The 21695-nt window shown below is 37.5% G+C and overlaps 1 protein-coding gene across 1 annotated transcript in view; it reads right to left on the bottom strand.

Moving 5' to 3' along the window:
* Positions 1-21695, bottom strand: part of LOC107600417 (parathyroid hormone 2 receptor-like) — a 58085-nt gene that overhangs the window by 14721 nt on the left and 21669 nt on the right. Inside the window, exon 6 of the mRNA XM_016292312.1 lies at positions 7467-7620. Coding sequence (XP_016147798.1) covers positions 7467-7620 — 154 coding nt within the window. The remainder of the gene's footprint in view (positions 1-7466; positions 7621-21695) is intronic.

Raw genomic sequence — 21695 nt, 5'->3', positions numbered from 1 at the left:
GCTTTCTACTGATGAGATGCATGGTTTAACCTCAGAAAAACCAAGATCATATCATGCATATCAAGAAACGAAACTGCCTGGATCTGAGGGTGAGCATGTCAATCGAGGGTGCCCTCCTCTCAGACAGCAGTTCCCATGGCGATGATGGGGTAACTGTGGGAGCCTAGGATTATCTCGCTGAAATAATGTGTGCCTTGACTCATACTACATTATTCTCTTCGTGATACCACTGAAGGAATGGAGCTCATTTCATGTGCTTTAACAGGCACACATGCTGTTTTGAATCTGCTAGCATGACAATCTACTTATCATTAGGACATTTTCTGTAAATCAGGAAAAAAGTAGGTGAGAAGTTGTAGTACCCAAGTTCCAGTGGATGCAGAGCTTGGGCCTAGACAGATAAGACTAATGACCAGTGTTGTGGATCCACCAATGATGTCAGTGCAAGCGGCTGACATCCCGGTGGAATCGGCGCTCTCAAACCCTGCGGCCCCTGTCAATCGATTAAAAAAAATTACTAATTGCAAAATTTTTTCTGAAATTAATCATGATTAATCCCACCTAACAATAAAGTTTTTAAATATACTTTTATATTGCAATAATTTCACATTCAATATTCAAACGAATGTAGAAACAACATAAAGACAATATATTTTTAATATTTGTTTAATGGCATCTATTTTTATGAATGAAGGCATCAGTCATAAAAAGTATCACTGATACCAATACTAATGATGTCTCTAGGATTTTTTTCCTAATATTTAACCATTGACTACAGCCATTTAACATTACAGTATAATTGAGAGCAATCAAATTGAACATTTATTAGACTTTAAAAAATAGCCACTTCTAATTTAAGTGAACATAAAAAGATCTTCACGTAAACCAGTATTCTGCTGGGAAACCTTGGGTCCTGCAATCCATGTGGGTATTACTTACCACCTACCTAAGCATTGTGACACGTACCACCTACTTAAGCATTGTTGCAGACCATGTACACCCTTTCATGATGGAAACAGCATTCCCTGGTGGCTGTGGCCTCTTTTCACCACAAAAATGGTTCAGGAATGGTTTGAGGAGCACAAAAATGAGTTTGAGGTGTTGACATGGCCTCCAAATTCCCCAGGTCTCAATCCAATCGAGAATCTGTGGGATGTGCTGAACAAACAAGTCTGATCTATGGAGGCCCCACCTCGCAACCTACAGGAATTAAAGGTGCAATAGGTGATTGTCTTCAGAAAATTTAGTTGTTGTGCTGGTTGAACATCTTCACATCCCGATAGCAATCATTAAGTTAAGTGGTCTAAATTTATTTATATGTATTTATATATCCCGTGGAAGGTGTAGGACCAAGAAATGTTCATCCACCCTGTTCGCGCAGACACGATACATAATCAGCACGTTCACGCACGCTGTGCAGACAAAGCGAGAATGGCATCAACATCAAAAATCAACAACCTGATCGTCCTTCCTGGTATTATAATACTTTTACTAACTGTGCTATAAAGTTTTCTCACCGGTGAATGATACATGATGTATTGTAGTAATGTTGTACTATATTGTAGTAATGTTGCATTCAGGGGACATGGCTTTGGTCGGCGATTACAGGGAGGGTAGGACATTCGCTTTCAGTGCTATCAGGCTAAAGTTAGCATTTACTGAGATCTCCTACTGCACCTTTAAAGGATCTGCTGCCTGATATATATATATAGATAGATAGATAGATAGATAGATAGATAGATAGATAGATAGATAGATAGATCATTTGTTACATTTATACAGCGCTTTTCTGGGTACACAAAGCGCTTAACATGGAAGGGGGGAATCTCCTCAACCACCACCAATGTGCAGCATCCACCTGGATGATGCGACGGCAGCCATATAACGCCCAAATGCCCACCACACACCAGCTTATTGGTGGAGAGGAGACAGAGTGATGAAGACAATCAGTATATGGGGATGATTAGGAGGCCATGATGATGGACAGAGGCCAATAGGCGAATTTGGCCAGGATGCCGGGGTTACACCCCTACTCTTTTACAAAGGACATCCTGGGATTTTTAATGACCTTGTTTTAATGTCTCATCTAGTGTTCCCATCAATATACTGGGGCATTAGGACCCACACAGACCACAGGATGAGCACCCAGTGCTGGTCTCACTAACACCTCTTCCAGCAGTAACCTAGTTGTCCCAGGTCTCCCATCAAGGTACTTACCAGGCTCAACCCTGTTTAGTTTCAGTGGGCAAACAGTCTTGGGCTACAGGGTGACATGGCTATATATATTACTATATATATATATATACAGTATATATATATATATATATATATATATGTGTGTGTGTGTGTGTGTGTGTGTGTGACGAGTGGGGGGGGCCGAGAACTGTGGGAACAGAGCGAGGCCGGTGGAGTAAATTATAATGACCAACACCTGCGCCACTCACCGGTCTCGAGTCCCACGGAGGAGCTCCGGAAGGATAAAAGGAGGAGCGCGACAGTGAAAGACGAGAGAGGACCAGGCCTGTACTATTTATGTTGTTGTTTTATTATGTTTTATGCGGCAGTCGTCCGTGAGGGGCTGCCGCTTTTACTTTCGTTTTATGTTTGTTTATTTTATTAAAGTTTTATGTTTAAATGTTCACCGGTTCCCGCCTCCTTCTTCCCTGAGCTACGAACTTTGTTACAATATGTATTACTAGAGTCTTAAATTTAATGTTTAATTCAATGTGTTGCTTGACATTTCTTTTTAATTATTTTTTACATTTACAATTTCTGAGTGAAAACTGTTTTACTACACTTATTTTTTTTCAGCGTATGCAACATGCACCCCAGACAACTCATTTTGCATTGGAAAATAAATGAATAAATTCATACAGGTTTGGAAAAACATGAATGTGGGTAAGTGATTGACAGACATTTGGCTGAACTACTTGCCCTTATTTGGCTGAACTACTTATTATTTAACTACTTAAATAATTTTGAGACTAAAATCTTCCTTTGCCACAATGATTACTGTATCACACAGCATGGTTCAGTTCCCTTTTCTTAGCAATGGCTCCATCAAATAAATATGAACCATGTATGTAACACATTCTCATTGTGCCCTTATTTTAAGCACTGAAAAGTCATTGAGGAAATCAAATTCACAACATGAATCACTCAACCCTCTGGACACAGATGATTTTGCCTCATTATGACTATATTAACCCAATCAACGTGACATTATTGTGCAATACTTTCACAGACTTAACCTGTAGGTCATTAATAAGTCATGGCAAACATTCACGAGAATGTAGTGAGCAGCCGCTCCTATAACAGAGAATCTGCATATCAAAGGTGCTTCTATCTCTGCCCTTCCAGTAGGAACACATCAAACAGGAATGACAAATAAATAAAGAACACTTCAACTTGAAACCACTTGAAAAGGAAGCAACCTCTCAAAACAAACTGCAGCGAGCTATCGTTGTGCTGTTTCTCAGTGTGGGAGGGGAGGGAAGGGTATGAATACCACTCGCTATAAATAATAGCTGATTGGTTTCCTTGTAGACATTTCTCAAAGGAATACACAATATATATATTCAAAAGGCAACCATTTCTGAGGGGGGATCTGTATGTTTATCGTGTGGAGCAAAAGAAAGAAAGTAGCATTGCATCCCTAACAATACCTTCACAGCTGCAGAATATGTGGGATGGCCACCAACCTTTCTGCTGAATTTACTTCACTGCTGCTTTGACCAACACAATTAACTTAATCTAGAGAATGGTTCTGCTGTCAGCAGTTAAGACAGTTGTTCTGTCATTTTAATAAGATTAGTCACTGTGCAAAAGGGAAAGGTAATTAGGAATGATGGAATGAGACCTTGTTAATATTTAGTTCGCAAACATCTTGTAAGTTATTGTATCACTGTCAGGATTTAGCAGGCTGAACATGGGATATTCAATATTCAGAGCTCATTAAATATAGTAAATGGCATTTCCTGTGTGGTTTGTATTACTGTGTATTACACTGTGATTGGGTCAAAGAATAAAAGGGTTTTTTCCTCACTTGATTTGACACATTTCTCTAAACTAAAGTCAATACTCTCAAAACAAACTCTTCATTTAGCAAAACAGTACAATGTCATTTTATTATGAAGTACTGCGTTTTTGTCAGCTAACACATTTATCACCAGCCATTATTCAAATTAAAACTATTAGTATTTCCTACTGATTACATATTTAGTTACTATATACACACTGCTTTAATACTGAAAAACCATGTTTAGTTCCCCAAGGAAGATCTATTGATCCTAAGTGACTCTGTAGATTTCTGTATATGTACATTGTCAGACTTTGTTCTGTGCTTTGATTGTGTTTTGCTCCCCATGTGCCCTCCTTGCCCATATTTGGTTAGTTTCCTGTTCTTGTCCTGATTATGTTGATTTAATTTCAGGTGTTCCCCGTTTATTTCCATTGATCCCAGGTGTGTCTAGTCATCCCCTGGTCATGTCATGTGCTTAAATAGTGTTTAGTTCAGCGTCTGGTATTGTCCAGGTCTACATGTGCTACATGAGTTTTCTGTGTTTCCTGTATGGCAATAAACTTCTCTGGATTGATGTACTCCTCGTCTCCCTCCATTCCTTGCTCCGCACTCCACTCAGTAGTGCAACCATGACATACATATTTCTGAAGCCTCTCATTTTTTTAAGCAGAGAAACTTTGTTTTCTCAAGCTAAAGAAAACTACAGAAAAAATAAATAAAAAAGCAGTGTGAATGTTGCATAGCATACATGTGGCTCAATATCGCTGCAGGCTTCTTTTGATTGGAGTTACTTTGTCTGAGCAGCTGCAGTACACATTCTATCTTCAGGGAGAGAAGAACTCCACCACTTGATCCAGAAATGGAGAATATAGTAGAAGGAACACTGTGTAATAATGTAAAAGAAAAAAAAATGTATACTGAACTCGAGTCCAGTATTTGTCAAGGACAGATCAAGATACATATGGACAATTAGAGTGACTCTTCTGTTTGTGTCGCTACTCTGTGTTCTTCCTCCCTATTATCAGTATACTATACACCTCTTCTTGTTCTGCTTGCTCTTTCTCTCCAGGGTCCTCATTGTTGGTTTGCTCTGGGTTAAACTGATTAAGTTTAAACTGACAAGTGACAGTAAAGACATTTATAAAATTACAAAAGATTTCAAATAAATGCTGTTCTAACTTGCTGTCACAAAACAGCAAAACCTTGTTATTAAACCTAACAACAAAAGCAACCATAAAACAATGTAATACAACTCAAAAACATTGAAAAATACAACCATATTAATTATTCATGCCACAGTGCATCATGGGAACACCAGTATCATAACAATTCCCAGTAAAATATAATTATAAGTTCAAACTTTGATTTCTACAAGCTTGAATTGAGTACTGATATTATAATTTGTGAAAATTAGTCACAATGAGCAAATTTTCAAAATGGAGTTATTTTTATATTCACATTCTCCTTCAGACAAAATACCTTCAGAATGATGTATGATTTGTTGGAATTGGACGAAAAATGCTACACCTGTTTGAAGTCAATAGAGTCAGCAAAGTCAATTTTGAGAAAAATATAGTTAGATTTTCTGAAGAAGGTTCCAAAGCAAAATCACCTGCAGCGTTGCATCTTTTCCTCCAGTTCTTTTCTTAATAATAATTATTAATCACAATATAGCTATTTTTTATTTTATCTTTGTTATTATATATAAGAACAGATGCAAACAAAGTAGAACAAATATAACAAAGAAACAAATAATGCATTACCTTTTTCATTTTAAATCTAAACAAACACATTCAAGTAAGAAAAACAAATAATCAAATGTAAAAATCTATTTAGTGTGTTCATTACAAATAAATTGATTATTAAAACTACAAAAGCAGCTCAATCAAGAGCAGCAAGTGGGCTTCCTCTAGGGCTGCACGATTAATCGAATGCGATTGTCATGCGCATTTTGATAGTAATGCCGGTTCTGTAATCAGCAGGAAATCATCATCACGTGCTTTCAGATGGAGCAGAATTTACTACACATAGCCGTAGTTCACTGACAAGTTACACAACAAAATCACAGACGATTTTATTGCGCGATTCTGAAATCGAAGAAAACGTTCGCGATAATGACAGCTGTTTGCATAGCTTCTCAGTGAACTACGGCTCTGTGAAGTAAATGCTGCTCCATCGGAAAGCATGTAAAAATACCACATTTAATAACATATTTTTACTCCAAACTCACTTCATAACGTCAGTCGAGTGTTTGAAATAAATCCTTCTGTGAGATGATGTGGCTTCTTACACAGAATAAGGCACGCAACATATTTCATAGTATTTAAGCAGTGATAAAGGTATTGCATTAAAAATATACTTTATTTTAATGAAAATTATAATAATAAGAACTCAGATAAACCGTATATTGCCGTAGTCGTGTGTTTATTAGTCACGTTGAATCAGTGAAAGCAGTTGAATCTTCTGTTTATTCAGCTGCAGCAATAGGCATTTCCTGGGTTTCTTCTGCAAGGCGTATTTGGAGTTTCAGCACGAGAGCGCCCTCTGGCCTTTGGATGGAGATTTACTGCTGATCACAGAACCGTGCTTCACTGAAAGATACGCATGACAATCGCAGCTTCTGTCGAATCGCGATCTCGATTCCATTTCGATTTATGCAGCCCTAATTCCCTCTTTTCTTTTTATTGTTGGATTAACATTAATGAGGCGGCCTACATATTAAGACCTACTGTACTGCACGGATCTAATAGAATGTTACACATCAGATGTTTTTCCCCAACAGTTCCCCAAACGTTCACTTAAGGCATAACAGATTATGTTTGCGTAAATACTTAAATACTGTAATTCTGTGTATATGTGTATATTTATCAGGATCGCGCACATTCGAAAGCGCCTTTATGTGCACGCTTTGGATGACCGTCAGCGTGAGAAGTGAACGAAGAAAAGGTATTCCTCTCAGAAACCGTACAAATAAAGGTAATTAAACATCTAAAATTATTATTTGGAGCATTGGGATCGCTAGACGAGGGCTTAACGATAATAATATTGTTAATAATAATTTTTGTGAAAATCTCAAAATCAACTAAAATCCAAAAAAAAACTTTTTTTTGCCTGTAGCTATTTTATTGAATAAATGTAGCTTTGGTGAGCATATTGCTTATTGTGTCTCTGAGTCACACACATGCACACAATAGCCACTATACAACAGCAGCCAGCTATAGGCCAAAAATGAAAATACAAGTGAAAATAATAAAACAAAAAAATATTGGCCTTGTTCTTTGACGAGAGTACAATTACATGTCATGCACCTGTCCATGAACAAAACTAGATACCCAGGCAGAGCAAAACCACCAGCAGCAGCATTTCATTTCCCAGGAAACCCAACAGAAGCGGGAATATTTATAAATTGCCTTTTCCAAGAAAATCACTACCATGACATACTCACCCCACCCGATCAAAGTGAAGCCCCACAGGTACTTTGAATCAGACAAGAAGGCCATGAAGATGAGACTGTGCAGGTACAAGCCTTCTACCAGGATCCAGTAGTAGTTTGTAGCCAGGAAATAGATGAACAGCAAGACGGTCACTTTACAACCCATCTGAAAATGAAGAGCGGAGCAGAAAAAGTCAACACTCATATCACAACATGGCAGTTTCGATTAAATAGAGCCAAATGTCCCAAGTTATTCAGTAAACAAACTGGCTGGGAAGCAATACTTTAGCTGTGACAAACCTATGTCCTACTCTCGGTTGGAAGCCACCAAGACTGTGAAAAACAGTGCTCTGTTAAGATGCTTCAGTTCAGACTGACATAAGAGCAAATCAAACCAAGATGCTTTTGTTTAGTTTGCAGATTTGGGACAATCAGTACAATCACATGGGGTTCTTTAGATCAAACCAAAGAATCTCTAATGTGCTAATATTTGTTTAAACACACTGCATCAGTGCATGACATAATCGGGCATAAAAGTGCAGATTCAGAGACAAATTTGAAGTATACATTTTCTTAAATTAAAGGGATATCTAAACAAAAATGGAAAATTCTGTTTACTCACCCTCTAAATTATTCTAAACCTGTATGACATTGTTCCTTCTTTGGAACTTAAAAAAATATGAACGAATATTTCACCTTTTTAAAGTCAAAGCAGAATTGGACCCCATTGACTTTGACTGTATATATATAAAAAAACAATCGTCTTTTGTGCTCCAAAGAAGAAAGAAAAGGTGAACTGTCACCTTTACGTCCACTCTGTTATATTCTACAAAAGTACTCATCATCATGAATCCTCTTTTAGAATAATTAGCTCATTAACTTCTTTTAAAATGACACATTGTTAGTGTCAAATGACAGAAACTCTTCAGGACAGTAGAAGTGTGACTAAATGACAACCTTTCACTACTGTCAGCTGACTGGCTGTATGCTATAGTTGGACAGCTGCACTTTAATGAAGCTATTAGCTCACTACCATGACAAATCTCTGTGGTTAATGGCCATAAAGTATTTACAGACCAATGAACTGAATTAAAAGGGATTTCACATCCCAAATGTAAAACATTATCAAAGCTTACTGATGACTTCTCTCTTTAATATCATGAATATTTATAAGGTTGTTTTATTCTGAAAATATCTTGGAATCAAAACACATATGGATGTATGAGAATAATGTAGTGACCAACAAAGGCTAAACAAATCAAAAGTGATTTTTCAGACTTCTTAAAGACTATCCACCCTCTGCTTAGGCTCTGCCATACACACTTGGTATTCTCTCAGGCATCCTAATGAAGTCATGAAGCCTGGGGTCTTTTCAAGTCAAATCAAGCTAAAAAACACAAATGCTAATAAACATTGCACTGGAGCAAACTGCATGTTATTATTTTATTTTTGTAGAGCTGGCTTTCTTCTTGAATAAACCAAGTAGCTTCTGGATTCTAGCAGGTGAGGAGATTTTGACTTTCTCATGAGCAGACAGATAACAGTGAAGGGACTGAGAAGGGGAAAGTAGCTATAGCATAGGAAGCTACTTGGAAAATGTTACCTGTGGCACAGCTCAATCTTCACCTGAAAGGAAGGAATTGGAGTAAAACACTTGGACACCTCAGAAGCCGACAGTAGAAGATCAGTCAAGTTAAGGCCCAGTTGTTGTTTTTTGTTTGTTTTTTTGTATCTCTTTGGACCTCAAACCTCTCTAACCTCTCCAACATGCCTGGATCTGCCAACAAGCATGCGTCTGTGCCTGAAGGGCTGTTTTGCCTCTTAAAAAAATTTGTAGGGACAGACAATCAAATTTAAGTTGAGTTTATATTCACTACCGCTCGAAGGTCTGTAAGATTTTTAAAAATAATAATACAAATATTTCTATTTAGTGAGGATGCATTAAATTGATCAAAAGTGACAGTATCCTACAAACATTTATAATGTTACAGAACATTTCTGTTTCAAATAAATACTTTTCTTTCTATTCAAAGGATCCTGAAAAAAAATGTGGCCAACTGCTGCACACACAAAACACAGAATGGCAGTCCTGGTCCTCTCTCTCACTCCACTGTTATCACTCCTCCTTACATCCTTCCGGAGCTCCTCTGTGGAACTGGAGGCACGAGTGTGGCACATAGGTGTCACTCATTAGCACTCGGGCCACAGGCCTCGCTCTATTTCCACGGCTCTCAGCCCCTCTCTGATTGCCACACAGTTGTTTTAAACTGTAATAATACTTCACAATATTATTGTTTTTACTGTATTTATGATCAAATAAATGCAGCCTGGGTGACCATAAGAGATATCATTCAAAAACATTTAAAAAATCTTACACCAAACTTTTTAACTGTATGTCATGACAATTGTTGGTAAAGGTGCTTCAAAAGAAGTCTTGGTTGTGTTAAGCTAACTGCTGTTGTTCATCCAATACCTTCTGAACATAACCAATAATAATGACTGTGAAGTTAAGAGTGTCAGGGTTATGTCACTTCGGGTTTGTTCTTAGTATGGTGACAGAACTCATGCATTATTGTCTTTGTGTGAGTGTGCACTGGCTGTGCGCTCTCTTGTCCATGTGATATTATATGCGCAGAGCATGGTGTTTGGAACCCAGAACTTCTGCCTAGTTCAGTTTCAGTTCAGTGCTGGGGTTCGGATATTCATGCTCCATGATTTGTCTTTCCTTTTGAGTGGACAGGTTGAGTGTTCAGTCTCTCACTGTGCTCTTGTCTTGGACATGTGGTCAGTGAGAGCTCTCATTTGGCACCTGTTCTTGTGTTATGTTTCGTGAGGGCACATGACTTTGTTTTGTTTGTTTGTTTGTGCCATGTGCTCCCCCGTCTATTGTCTTAACCCTGCCCCTCTTGTTATATGATTATTGATTCGCTTACCCCACCTAATATAATATATTCACTGAATATATATATATATATATACATACAGTGGGATAACTTAAATGATTTTAGCAAATGGCTGCAATATAACAAAGAGTGAAAAATTTAAGGGGGTCTGAATACTTTCCGTACCCACTGTATATGCCTACTGGTCCAAAAGTGTCAAAATCAAAAGAGACCACCACTATGACATTCTGGTCCGGAGATACAGCTTAGTCCCTTCATTGTAAGTCAGAAGTCAGAAAGAGCTTTATTGCCAAGTATGTTTGCACATTCAAGTTATTTCTTTTGGTGACAGAAGCTTCCAGTATACAGAGACAACAAAAACATGCAGATAATAAGAAAATAAAGATATATGAATAAAATATGTATATATATACACACACACACACACACACACACACATATATATAGGTTTTCTAATAAAATACACATATGTATATACATATATAAACAAACTAAAATAGACAAAGGTTATATGTACAAGTGTGCTATAGATGGAATAGAATAGAATAAGATGTAGGGATAGACTAAACGGCCAATTCACACCGCACCGACAAACGCCGACAGACGCAAACAGACTAGTCTGTCGGAGTTTGCTGGATCAGTGCGTTACCCCTGTCGGCGTTTGTTGCCGTTGGTCGGAGCTGGTTTTAACCCGACTGAACATGTTTAATCGCCGTTTGTTGGGTCGTGGAATGTCTGAGCAGTGTGATTTGATTTTCCAACAAACTCTGACGTAATCTGACCTAGCCACGAACCGTTGCCATGACAATGAGGCAAGACTGCAAGTAGGTGCTGGGCGCGCTTGGGAAAATAACTTTAAAAATGGCAGGTTTCTGGACAAACCAGAAAGAGGAACAGTTTTTGGATCTTTGGGCGGAGAGGCCAGAGCTTTATGTGGTGGGTGTGGCCGAGAATACCAACCGCAAGGCGAGGGTCGATCGCTACAGCGCTTGGGAAATTTCACAACAGAAATTTATTTGACAATATATTATTATTATAATAAAACTGCCTTACAATATTACCAAAGACATTAATAACAGTATAATTTTGATTGTTGTTACAAGATCATCCATTTTTCCCCCTTGTTAAGTCTCCCTGACTTGAAGTCTGTTGGTGTCTGTTGGGGCAGTGTGAACATGACAGTTATTTTTCATAAAATTCTAAATCCAGCGGCCAACGTGTCTGTTGGCGTTTGTCGGTGCAGTGTGAATTGGCCTTTCGATGTAAGGTGGTATCAAATATAAGTGGTATTGCACAATGGGGAGAGCATTTGACTGTTCATGAGGTATTGTAGATTGCCTGGGGGAAGAAACTTTTTTTTTTATTATTTAAAAAAATTATTTAAAAATATTAACATAGAAAACAGTTATTTTAAATTGTAATATTTCCCAATATTACTGTTTTATTGTATTTTTGGCCAAATAAATGCAGCCTTGATGAACATAAGTGATTTCTTTAAAAACAAAATCATATCAACTCCCAACCTTTGAAAAATAGTGTATTTTATTGCTCAGATGTTCTCCTTCAATAGCTCCTCTTGTTTACATTCAGTCTCAGATGTTTATAATATTATAATAATAGTATAATATATTAGGGTCCTGAGAACCTTTAGTAATTTCGATTCAAGTCCATTTGCAAATTACCATGCTTAGAGACAAAGGGTCGTAAACCCTCCAGCAATTGCCACCTCCCGCTCGGAATTTCCATCTTTCTCATTGGACAAGCCCATCTTGAAAGGCGGCGACCTCCGACCCTGCTCCAGGGACCCTCCCAGTTGGTGGTTTGTTGGGATTCTGAGAGGTGGTGAGAAAAACGCTCCCAGAACATCATAAGCTCGTGCCAGGCTTCATGTTACATCTGACTAGGACCAGTGCAAGGGAGCACATCACACCTATCTTGGAAAAATTGCACTGGCTTCCTGTCAGTTTTCATATTGATTTTAAAATTCTCATGCTCACTTATAAGGCCTTGAATAATTTGGCTCCTCAATATTTGTGTAAGTTTTTAACCCCCTACACGTGCTCTACGCTCTTCTGAAGCTGGTCTTTTAACTGTTCAAACAACTCAGCTAAAAACTATGGGTGATCGGGCTTTCTCTTCTTTGGCTCCTAAATTGTGGAATTCCCTGCCCTCTGAGATTAGGAATGCAGAATCCCTTAGTGTTTTTAAATCGTCTCTTAAAATATACTTTTTTAGGGTAGCTTTTATGTGATTTATGTTATTACTTTGTCTTTTATTATATTGGCTTTGTATTGTTTGGTTATTTCTGTACTGCCTGTACTGTTGTGTGTATCTTTTAACTTAATATTTTTATATGTATGTAAAGCGCTTTGAGATGCTACTTTTAAAGGCGCTATACAAAATAAAGTTTATTATTATTATGGAAAAGAAGACTTACATTTCAATCTGTTCCTCACACAAAGCTTGTGTGGCTTTTAAGACCTGAATACAGTGTATGAGGCATAAAGACTTCTTTTATGCATATATACAACTTGACATCCCCTGTATAACTGTAAGAAAAAGAGCAGCATGAACATTCTGCTCAACATCTCCTTTTATGTTACCCAGAATCAAGAAAGTTAAACAGGTTTGGAACAACATTAGGATTAGTAAATGATCACAGTCATTTTTGGGTTAACTTTCCCTCTCTGTTCTCTACTGTTCTTACTTCTCCCCCAAAGGAGTGCATGTGGGACTGGGTAGTGCAACATCCCAGTGAAAGGGCTGCTATTCTGAGCAGTTGAGCAGATGCATCAACTCCAGATACACGAAAGTGCCAGAAACTAGGGGTAACCGTGAGAGCTTCAGTGCTTCTGACAGATGATCAAAGAGGTGCCGGAGAAAAGAAAGGTGCAGATTATGTAGTCAATACACCTGGAGGATCTGAACGGCTCACCTGAACACCTAAAACTTTTGTTCTGTCTTGTCCCTGCCTCTCTGCTGACTATGTACTCTTAGAGAGCCCTGCCCTCTTTTCACAGTACTGATTGAAAACACAATGCCTACTGCAGACCACCACAGTGAAGCAGTAGGGAGGCTGCTATAGAAGTAAAAATGTTACAGAAATCAATTGAAATCATAGGTCAACAAGCTACTTCTGGAAAACCTGGACCTAAAAGTGAACAATAAAAGTTACTGAAACCGCACTATTTACTGAAACTCTTTTCAGATCTCTTTAAATCATCTTTACATAACCAAAAATTACACTTTCCAATTTGTTTAAGGAATGAATGGACAATTTCCAAATCTTGCCACATGATGCAGATCCCAGTTATTATAAATAATGAAAAATAATGAATGCTACAATTGGGGGAAAAGGGGATGTCTTCCCTTCTGTTCACACAATACAGAGGGACGCATAATGGGTTGAAAATAAGTAATTTCTACTATCAGAATTTCTGTCATAGTAGCCTTGGTCATACAATATTAATAATTCAAAACAAAATGGCCAAAAATAACATAAAATTATAATGCAATATCGAACGGTCTATGTGTCACTCTAAATCCACCCACAATGCAGTATCACAATTTTGTGCCAAGCATAGACATTAGCTTACTGGAATGGTCTTTAGGAAACGTTATGTCCAAATTAAATGCACAATATTCACAATATTGGTTACTTTAATTATATTGGTTAATTAAGTCATACTAATAGAAAGAAAGAACAAATGCAAGCCTGGTGTCTACACTGAAAAGTCCTCACAAAGATTCTTAATATGATGCAGAAAGCATATAAACAGAGCAAATATTTGCTACTAAGTTGGTTCTGCTGTCATACTGTTCCATTTAAGAAAAAGAAAGGACAGGAAGTTTCCTGCATGTGTTTTCAAATGAAAAATTTGACAGTAATAGCCTATTGATGTAAGGATTTTGGATCACTGACCTATAGAAAACGCAACACACTTAAGTTAGTTGCTGCATATTATAGGTAAACAAATGGATCAAAGCATAGCAGTTGTGCCTTTGATCTCTGAAGAGGCATTGTTTGCACCTAACCTAAGCGTTGCAGCTATGGATGCTAAACAACTGGTTGCAAAATCCTCCCTCACATGTTGGCTCCACAGCACTTATCTCCTTCAATGCAGCTGTTTGAAGAAGGGCGCAGTCAATGAGTCTCAGCATTGCCCAGAATGGGCACCGATACAGTTCGAGTCCGAGCGTAGGTGGGAATGGATAATCATTTTCCACCCAAAAGACAGCAAATGGGGACAAGTGAGCTTTTTTAACCTCTATGCGTGGATTGTTGAGGCTGGCCATGTGGTGGGCGTAGAGTATAATAAAACACTCAGACAAGCTGTGTACAAGCTTTGGGTGGAGATTGGAGATGCATGAAACAAAAGCCCTTCAGTAAGACTATGACACACAACACAGGATGAGACTATGAGCACTTGCAGCTTCTTGCAGTCCGATAGCCTTTGACTTCTAACTTTGGCATGTCTTCTAACAATTTCAGCCCAACAATGTGTCAAGATGGGGCACAACCTTGCACTAGCATTAAAATATTTATTCCCCGCCATAATTAGAATTGGAACCAGATCTCACCCAGATACAGACCCAATGTCACTTCATGCAGACCCAATGTGACCCCTTTCAATTTCCTCTCTTCCTGGCTTGTTTAACACTTCACTCTGCCTCTATGCAGTTTTCTAGCTGTTATGGATGACATTCTACAATGATTTGTGTTTCTGGTTATTCAAGAGTTACTAATTCATATAGCACAGCATGATTTTCATTTACATTTACATTTAGTCATTTAGCAGACACTTTTATCCAAAGCAACTTACAAATGAGGACAACAGAAGCAATCAAAACCAACAAAAGAGCAATAATATGTAAGTGCAATAATATGAAAGTCTCGGTTAGTCTAATGCAGTACATTTACATTTATTCATTTAGCAGACGCTTTTATCCAAAGCGACTTACAATTGAGGAATAAGCGAGGCAAATAAAGGAGTGCTCGTAATACAAAGTTTTAAAAACATTCTTCAGATTAGTACAATCTAGACAAGGAGGGGGGGGGGTTAAAGAAATAGAAAGTAAAGTTTTTTAATTTTTTTATTTAAGGATGCAGTTAAATGTTGGCAAAAGAGATGAGTTTTCAGCTGTCACTTGAAAATTGTCAGGGATTCAGCATTCTGGATGGGGGTGGGAAGATCATTCCACCAGTCAGGAACGGTGAATGAAAATGTTCTGGAAAGTGATTTTGTGCCTCTCTGTAATGGTACCATGAGGCTTCGCTCACTTGTAGATCTCTGGCTTCTGAAGGGGATGAAAATTCATAAGAGTGAGTGGAAGTAGGAGGGTGCTGAGCCTGTGACTGTTCAATATACAAGTATCAATGACTTGAACTTTATGCTTTACTTTAACTTTACTTTAAGAGAGGTGTGACGTGGGCCCTTTTGGGCTCGTTGAAGATCAGACGTGCTGCTGCTTTCTGAATCATTTGAAGAGGTTTGATTGCACATGATGGAAGTCCAGTCAGAAGAGCATTGCAGTAGTCCAGCCTAGAAATGACAAGGGCCTGGACAAGAAGTTGTGCAGCATGCTCCGTTAGGAAGGGCCTGATGTATAATGCAAACCTGCAAGATTGAGCAGTTTTTGCAATGTGGTCTTTGAAAGTCAACTGGTCATCAAAGATTACACCAAGATTTCTGACCAAGCTGGATGGTGAAATCATGCTGTAGAGTCAGGGTGGCAGGGAAGACGAAAAGCTTAGTATTTGCCAGGTTGAGCTGTAGGTGATGTTCTTTCATCCATACCGAGATGTCCGTCAGGCAGTCTGAGATCCGTGCAGCTACTGTTGGACCATGTGGTTGAAATGAAAGATAGAGCTGTGTGTCATCAGCATAGCAACGGTAGGAGAAACCATGTGCCTGTATGATGGGTCCCAGTGATGTAGTGTATATGGAACTGATCCCTGAGGAACCCCAGTGACCAGTTGACATAGTACCAAAAAAAACCCAAAAACAAGTAGATAGAATAGAAAAAGAATAGATAACGCTAGTGTAGAGAGTCAATTTTTTTATATATAGTCAAGTCAAGTCACCTTTATTTGTATAGCGCTTTATACAATACTGATTGTGTCAAAGCAGATTTACAGTGTCAAACAGGAAAATAGTTTGTCAATAATGCAAAAAGACAATAACAAAGAGTCTTTTTTCCAGCTTACGTCAGTTCACTGATGAATCAGTGATGTCAGCATCCAGATCAGCTCTCTTCTAATAGTGTCTGTGTAATCAGTCAAGCGTCCCCAACTAAGCAAGCCAAAACCAAAACTACATCTGTGACAGAAATGGAGAAATAACCTTGGGAGCAAGGTTATTATAGTTTTGCATTTTTAAATTCGTTTTATTTTAATATCGTTTTCAAATTTGAAATAAATTGTATTTATTTTATTAGTTTCATTAATAATTTTGTTAATTTTAGTTTAGTTTTTATTTTGTGAACACATTTCTATTTCATTTTTATATAGTTTATTTTCAGTTTTAGTTTTAGTAATTGAATCTTAGCAGAATTAACAGATCACTTCCAGTGCACAAACCAAAAGAAAGACTTAATTTAGCCTTATTGATGCAAATGTCTAGAGACACAAAATTAAAGCATGCTGAGATTTTACTCCATAAATCTATACAAGTTGTGCTTACATTATCATATTTAAAAGGACTCGACTAAATTATAAAATGTGTGTTGTGATATTTAGTTTGAAAATAAATGTAATTTGGTTATATTAGATGTCTTTTATCTTATTTAAACAATCAGGATACTGTAACTGTCGTGTCTTGCTCACTTTCCCGCGAACAAACACACATAAATCATGAAATTCAATAATAGGAAGTGATCCGAGATGTGCAGTGGAGTAACCAGCACATGATCAGTGGAGCAGTGGTGTATAAATAATGTCAAATTGGTTACCTGATTTGTGAGTAGCCGCAGTTAACACTCGCTTGAGATCAAAAGAGGCAAGCAGAGTGTGGAAGTCTGCAGCTTTGTATATGGAACTGATCCCTGAGGAACCCCAGTGACCAGTTGACATAGTACCAAAAAAAACCCAAAAACAAGTAGATAGAATAGAAAAAGAATAGATAACGCTAGTGTAGAGAGTCAATTTTTTTATATATAGTCAAGTCAAGTCACTTTTATTTGTATAGCGCTTTATACAATACTGATTGTGTCAAAGCAGATTTACAGTGTCAAACAGGAAAATAGTTTGTCAATAATGCAAAAAGACAATAACAAAGAGTCTTTTTTCCAGCTTACGTCAGTTCACTGATGAATCAGTGATGTCAGCATCCAGATCAGCTCTCTTCTAATAGTGTCTGTGTAATCAGTCAAGCGTCCCCAACTAAGCAAGCCAAAACCAAAACTACATCTGTGACAGAAATGGAGAAATAACCTTGGGAGCAAGGTTATTATAGTTTTGCATTTTTAAATTCGTTTTATTTTAATATCGTTTTCAAATTTGAAATAAATTGTATTTATTTTATTAGTTTCATTAATAATTTAGTTAATTTTAGTTTAGTTTTTATTTTGTGAACACATTTCTATTTCATTTTTATATAGTTTATTTTCAGTTTTAGTTTTAGTAATTGAATCTTAGCAGAATTAACAGATCACTTCCAGTGCACAAACCAAAAGAAAGACTTAATTTAGCCTTATTGATGCAAATGTCTAGAGACACAAAATTAAAGCATGCTGAGATTTTACTCCATAAATCTATACAAGTTGTGCTTACATTATCATATTTAAAAGGACTCGACTAAATTATAAAATGTGTGTTGTGATATTTAGTTTGAAAATAAATGTAATTTGGTTATATTAGATGTCTTTTATCTTATTTAAACAATCAGGATACTGTAACTGTCGTGTCTTGCTCACTTTCCCGCGAACAAACACACATAAATCATGAAATTCAATAATAGGAAGTGATCCGAGATGTGCAGTGGAGTAACCAGCACATGATCAGTGGAGCAGTGGTGTATAAATAATGTCAAATTGGTTACCTGATTTGTGAGTAACCGCAGTTAACACTCGCTTGAGATCAAAAGAGGCAAGCAGAGTGTGGAAGTCTGCAGCTTGAGGCAAAGTCCTGCACGGGTCCTGTTTGATAAACCCGCACCCCCAGTAATTAACAGAACACCCGACCCATTAACCGACGGAAACACTTTATTTAATTTCGTACTCGACCCGTTTTACATAAAAACCGCGACCCGAACTGCATTACATCTCATACATGAGGTAGACAAAACTCATTTATTTTATCATCGTGTAAACAATATAACTGCGTACATTTTGTGAACAATCTATTTTGAACAATTTGTGCTATACAGATACTTGGAGGTCTAAAAGGCCTAGATTAAAAGAAGGCTAAAATTTTTATTCAAATTATGAATAGATTAAATACAGAAAGTGAGCAAAGAGCACTCCCTTTAATATAATCACCACAGCTGCTGTCAATCAGTGGCAGTTTGATTCAAGAGGGTCTAGCTGCAGCCTTGCACTTGCACTCTCAGACTTGCATTCTCAGACTTGCACTCTCAGACATTTGCGCTTCCGCTAGCGACGTCACTTGCAGTCTTTTATTTTTTTATTTTGTTCTATTTATTGATTACTTTCTGTGTAGTAAATTCAACATTTTACTACAGTAGCCAGGTGGTGAAGACAAGGAAAAATAAACTAAATTACAATGTCACTTGCAACCGCCACTTGCACTCTCCGATACCTGCGACATCACTTGCAATCGACACAAATGGTGCATGTTGCCAATGGAGACAAGCGCTGTGGTGGTGATTAAATGATTAAAACTAATTTAGTACTATAACATACAGGGTCCTGCAAGAAAAAGACAAGACCCGCAAATCCGTCGCCACAGAACAGCAGAATATGAACGCAATGCACAAAGTCTCTCGTTAAGCATTTTCCTCCTGTAGAAAAACATAAACACTTAACATGGCGTAATGTATTAAGATACATTAAGTTCAATTAAAAGATCAAATTCGATATATAGTTAATATTTAATGTACTACAAGGCAAACAGATGGCTATGAACACAATGCGCAAACTTTCACTTGTCCTCCCATACAGCAAAATGCTTAATGTGGCATAATAATTGACTATGATAAAGACAATACAGTAGATAAATCCTTATTGGTGCAACCCACAGTGGGGCAAAAAAGTATTTAGTCAGCCACCAATTGTGCAAGTTCTCCCACTTAAAAAGACCTTCATATTCTGCTATTCTGTGGCCACGGATTTGCGGGTCTTGTCTTTTGCCGTTGTTCACTGACAAGTTGCGCAAAACCACGATCATATATGAACGTGGTTTTGCGCAGCTTGTCTGTGAACAACGGCTCTGTGTAGTAAATGCTGCTTCATGTGAAAGCACGCACGTGATGGAGATTTACCGCTGATTACAGAAGTGGCTTTACTGACAAGATGCGCATTAAATATCACATGCGATTTATCGTGCAGCCCTATGACAAACTGTAATTAAAAACACGCTTTACTGTTTAACACAACAAAGGGTCAAGCAAGCACACAAAACTGACAAGGTACATGATACAACATGATACCAAATGCGACTTCAGCACATCTCAACACAGTAAACAAAACAAGCATTTTCTAGCTATGACAACTGTGCTAAAAACTAATGAGACAATAAATACACTTACATGCTGCTTTCAACTTCTGCTGATTTACTGCTTCTCTCAAAGAGTATTTCTTTACACTGTTCAAGTCTTTTTGCAGGAACACGCTTTACTGTATAACACAACAAAGGGCAAAGCAAGTGCACGAAACAGACAAGGTAAGCAATACAGCACAAGACCAAACGTGACTTCAGCACGTCTCGACACAGAGATTTGTGCCTGGAACAGACAGCAGATCATTTAGAAGTGTCCTTCATATGTGCTAATCAGCCATTATTGCTGTTGACGTTTACACACCCTTCCTTAATCCTTCCTTTCTCCATCCATCCATCTGAGCCCAATTAGCCACAGCTCATAAAATAGGTATGAAAAAAGTTATTTGATGTCATACACCCGATCGGTCTGCATAGCCCCACATCAAGTCGAACACAACTACTAGTTTATGTCAACACCCAGAGATGTGGCTCACATGTGAGGCTGTAAAGTGTAAGTGTCCGACCCCCATAAATGTTAAGGCTATGTTTACACTAGTGTGTTTTCTTTTTAAAACGGCGTTTTAAAATGAAAACTTTCCTCATCCATACTGACATTTCATACTGTGTTTCAGAAAAGATCTCTGCCCACACTACATGACTCAAAACCATTGAATGTTTGTAATAACTTTCGATTGCGATCTGATGTGTGTTTTGGCCATATAATGTTGCTGAAATATTTGTAGCCTTTCATATCAGGCTAATTGCTACACCTGCTTAGCATTTCTCATGTAAACACCCTGCATTGTTATGAAAATAGGCAGAAACTCATGAAAATCACATACAAATCATATACTGTCATAATCATGTGTTTATTAGGTTCATGTTTCATCTGTAGAAATGTGTTGGGGGGAGGGTGGGGGGCGGACCTCGGAACGTACCAAGAGTACCGCGATACGTATCTTGGGTGGTGTATCATGGTTTTTTGGTTCAGTTTGAAAATCATTACACCCCTAATATATCTACATCATGCATTTTAATTTAAATTATTCAGCTTAAAATGATCAACTTAAATATTTGTTGGTAGTGGAAACTTATAACTACCTAAGTCAGTCAGCTTGCAAAATAGCACAATGCTTTGCAATTGCATAGATAGATATCATAGACATATATCTAAATCTCCCACATTAATCTTGCACAAAACATAATTTAGCATTTACTCTCCCTTTCAAGTGCTTGGGAAATAGAAACCCAAGCCTATTTTCAGTTAAATTAAGAATTAAAAGAAAAGTTCATTAAACTCAAAACACTGAAACAATTCAGATCACTTTCTTTAAAAAAAGAAAGTTCTAAATACTCATAAAAGTTAATTTGATTGAACTAATTTGTTTAACATAAGCCCTACTCAAACCAGTGAATTATTTTGAGTGTTAGGGTTTACAGTGTATACAGTATATTTATCACTCATAAACAGTGTTGGGAGTAACACATTACAAAAGTAATAATATTACAGTAGTATATTACATTTTGCTGTAATGCAGTAATATAATGCATTACTAATAAAATTTGGGTAATATTATTACTCGTTACAATCTCAGTAACGCAAGTTACAACAACATATTACTAACAGCGCAAAACAGCACCAGAGAAAATTCCGCGGGTAATATAGTTTGTCTATCTTCT

The sequence above is a fragment of the Sinocyclocheilus grahami genome, unplaced genomic scaffold, assembly GCF_001515645.1.
Source record: "Sinocyclocheilus grahami isolate Dianchi unplaced genomic scaffold, SAMN03320097.WGS_v1.1 scaffold283.1, whole genome shotgun sequence".
Taxonomy (NCBI): Eukaryota; Metazoa; Chordata; class Actinopteri; order Cypriniformes; family Cyprinidae; genus Sinocyclocheilus; species Sinocyclocheilus grahami.
Note: the sequence above shows the minus strand (reverse complement) of the source record. Positions and strands in the feature narration are given on the sequence as shown.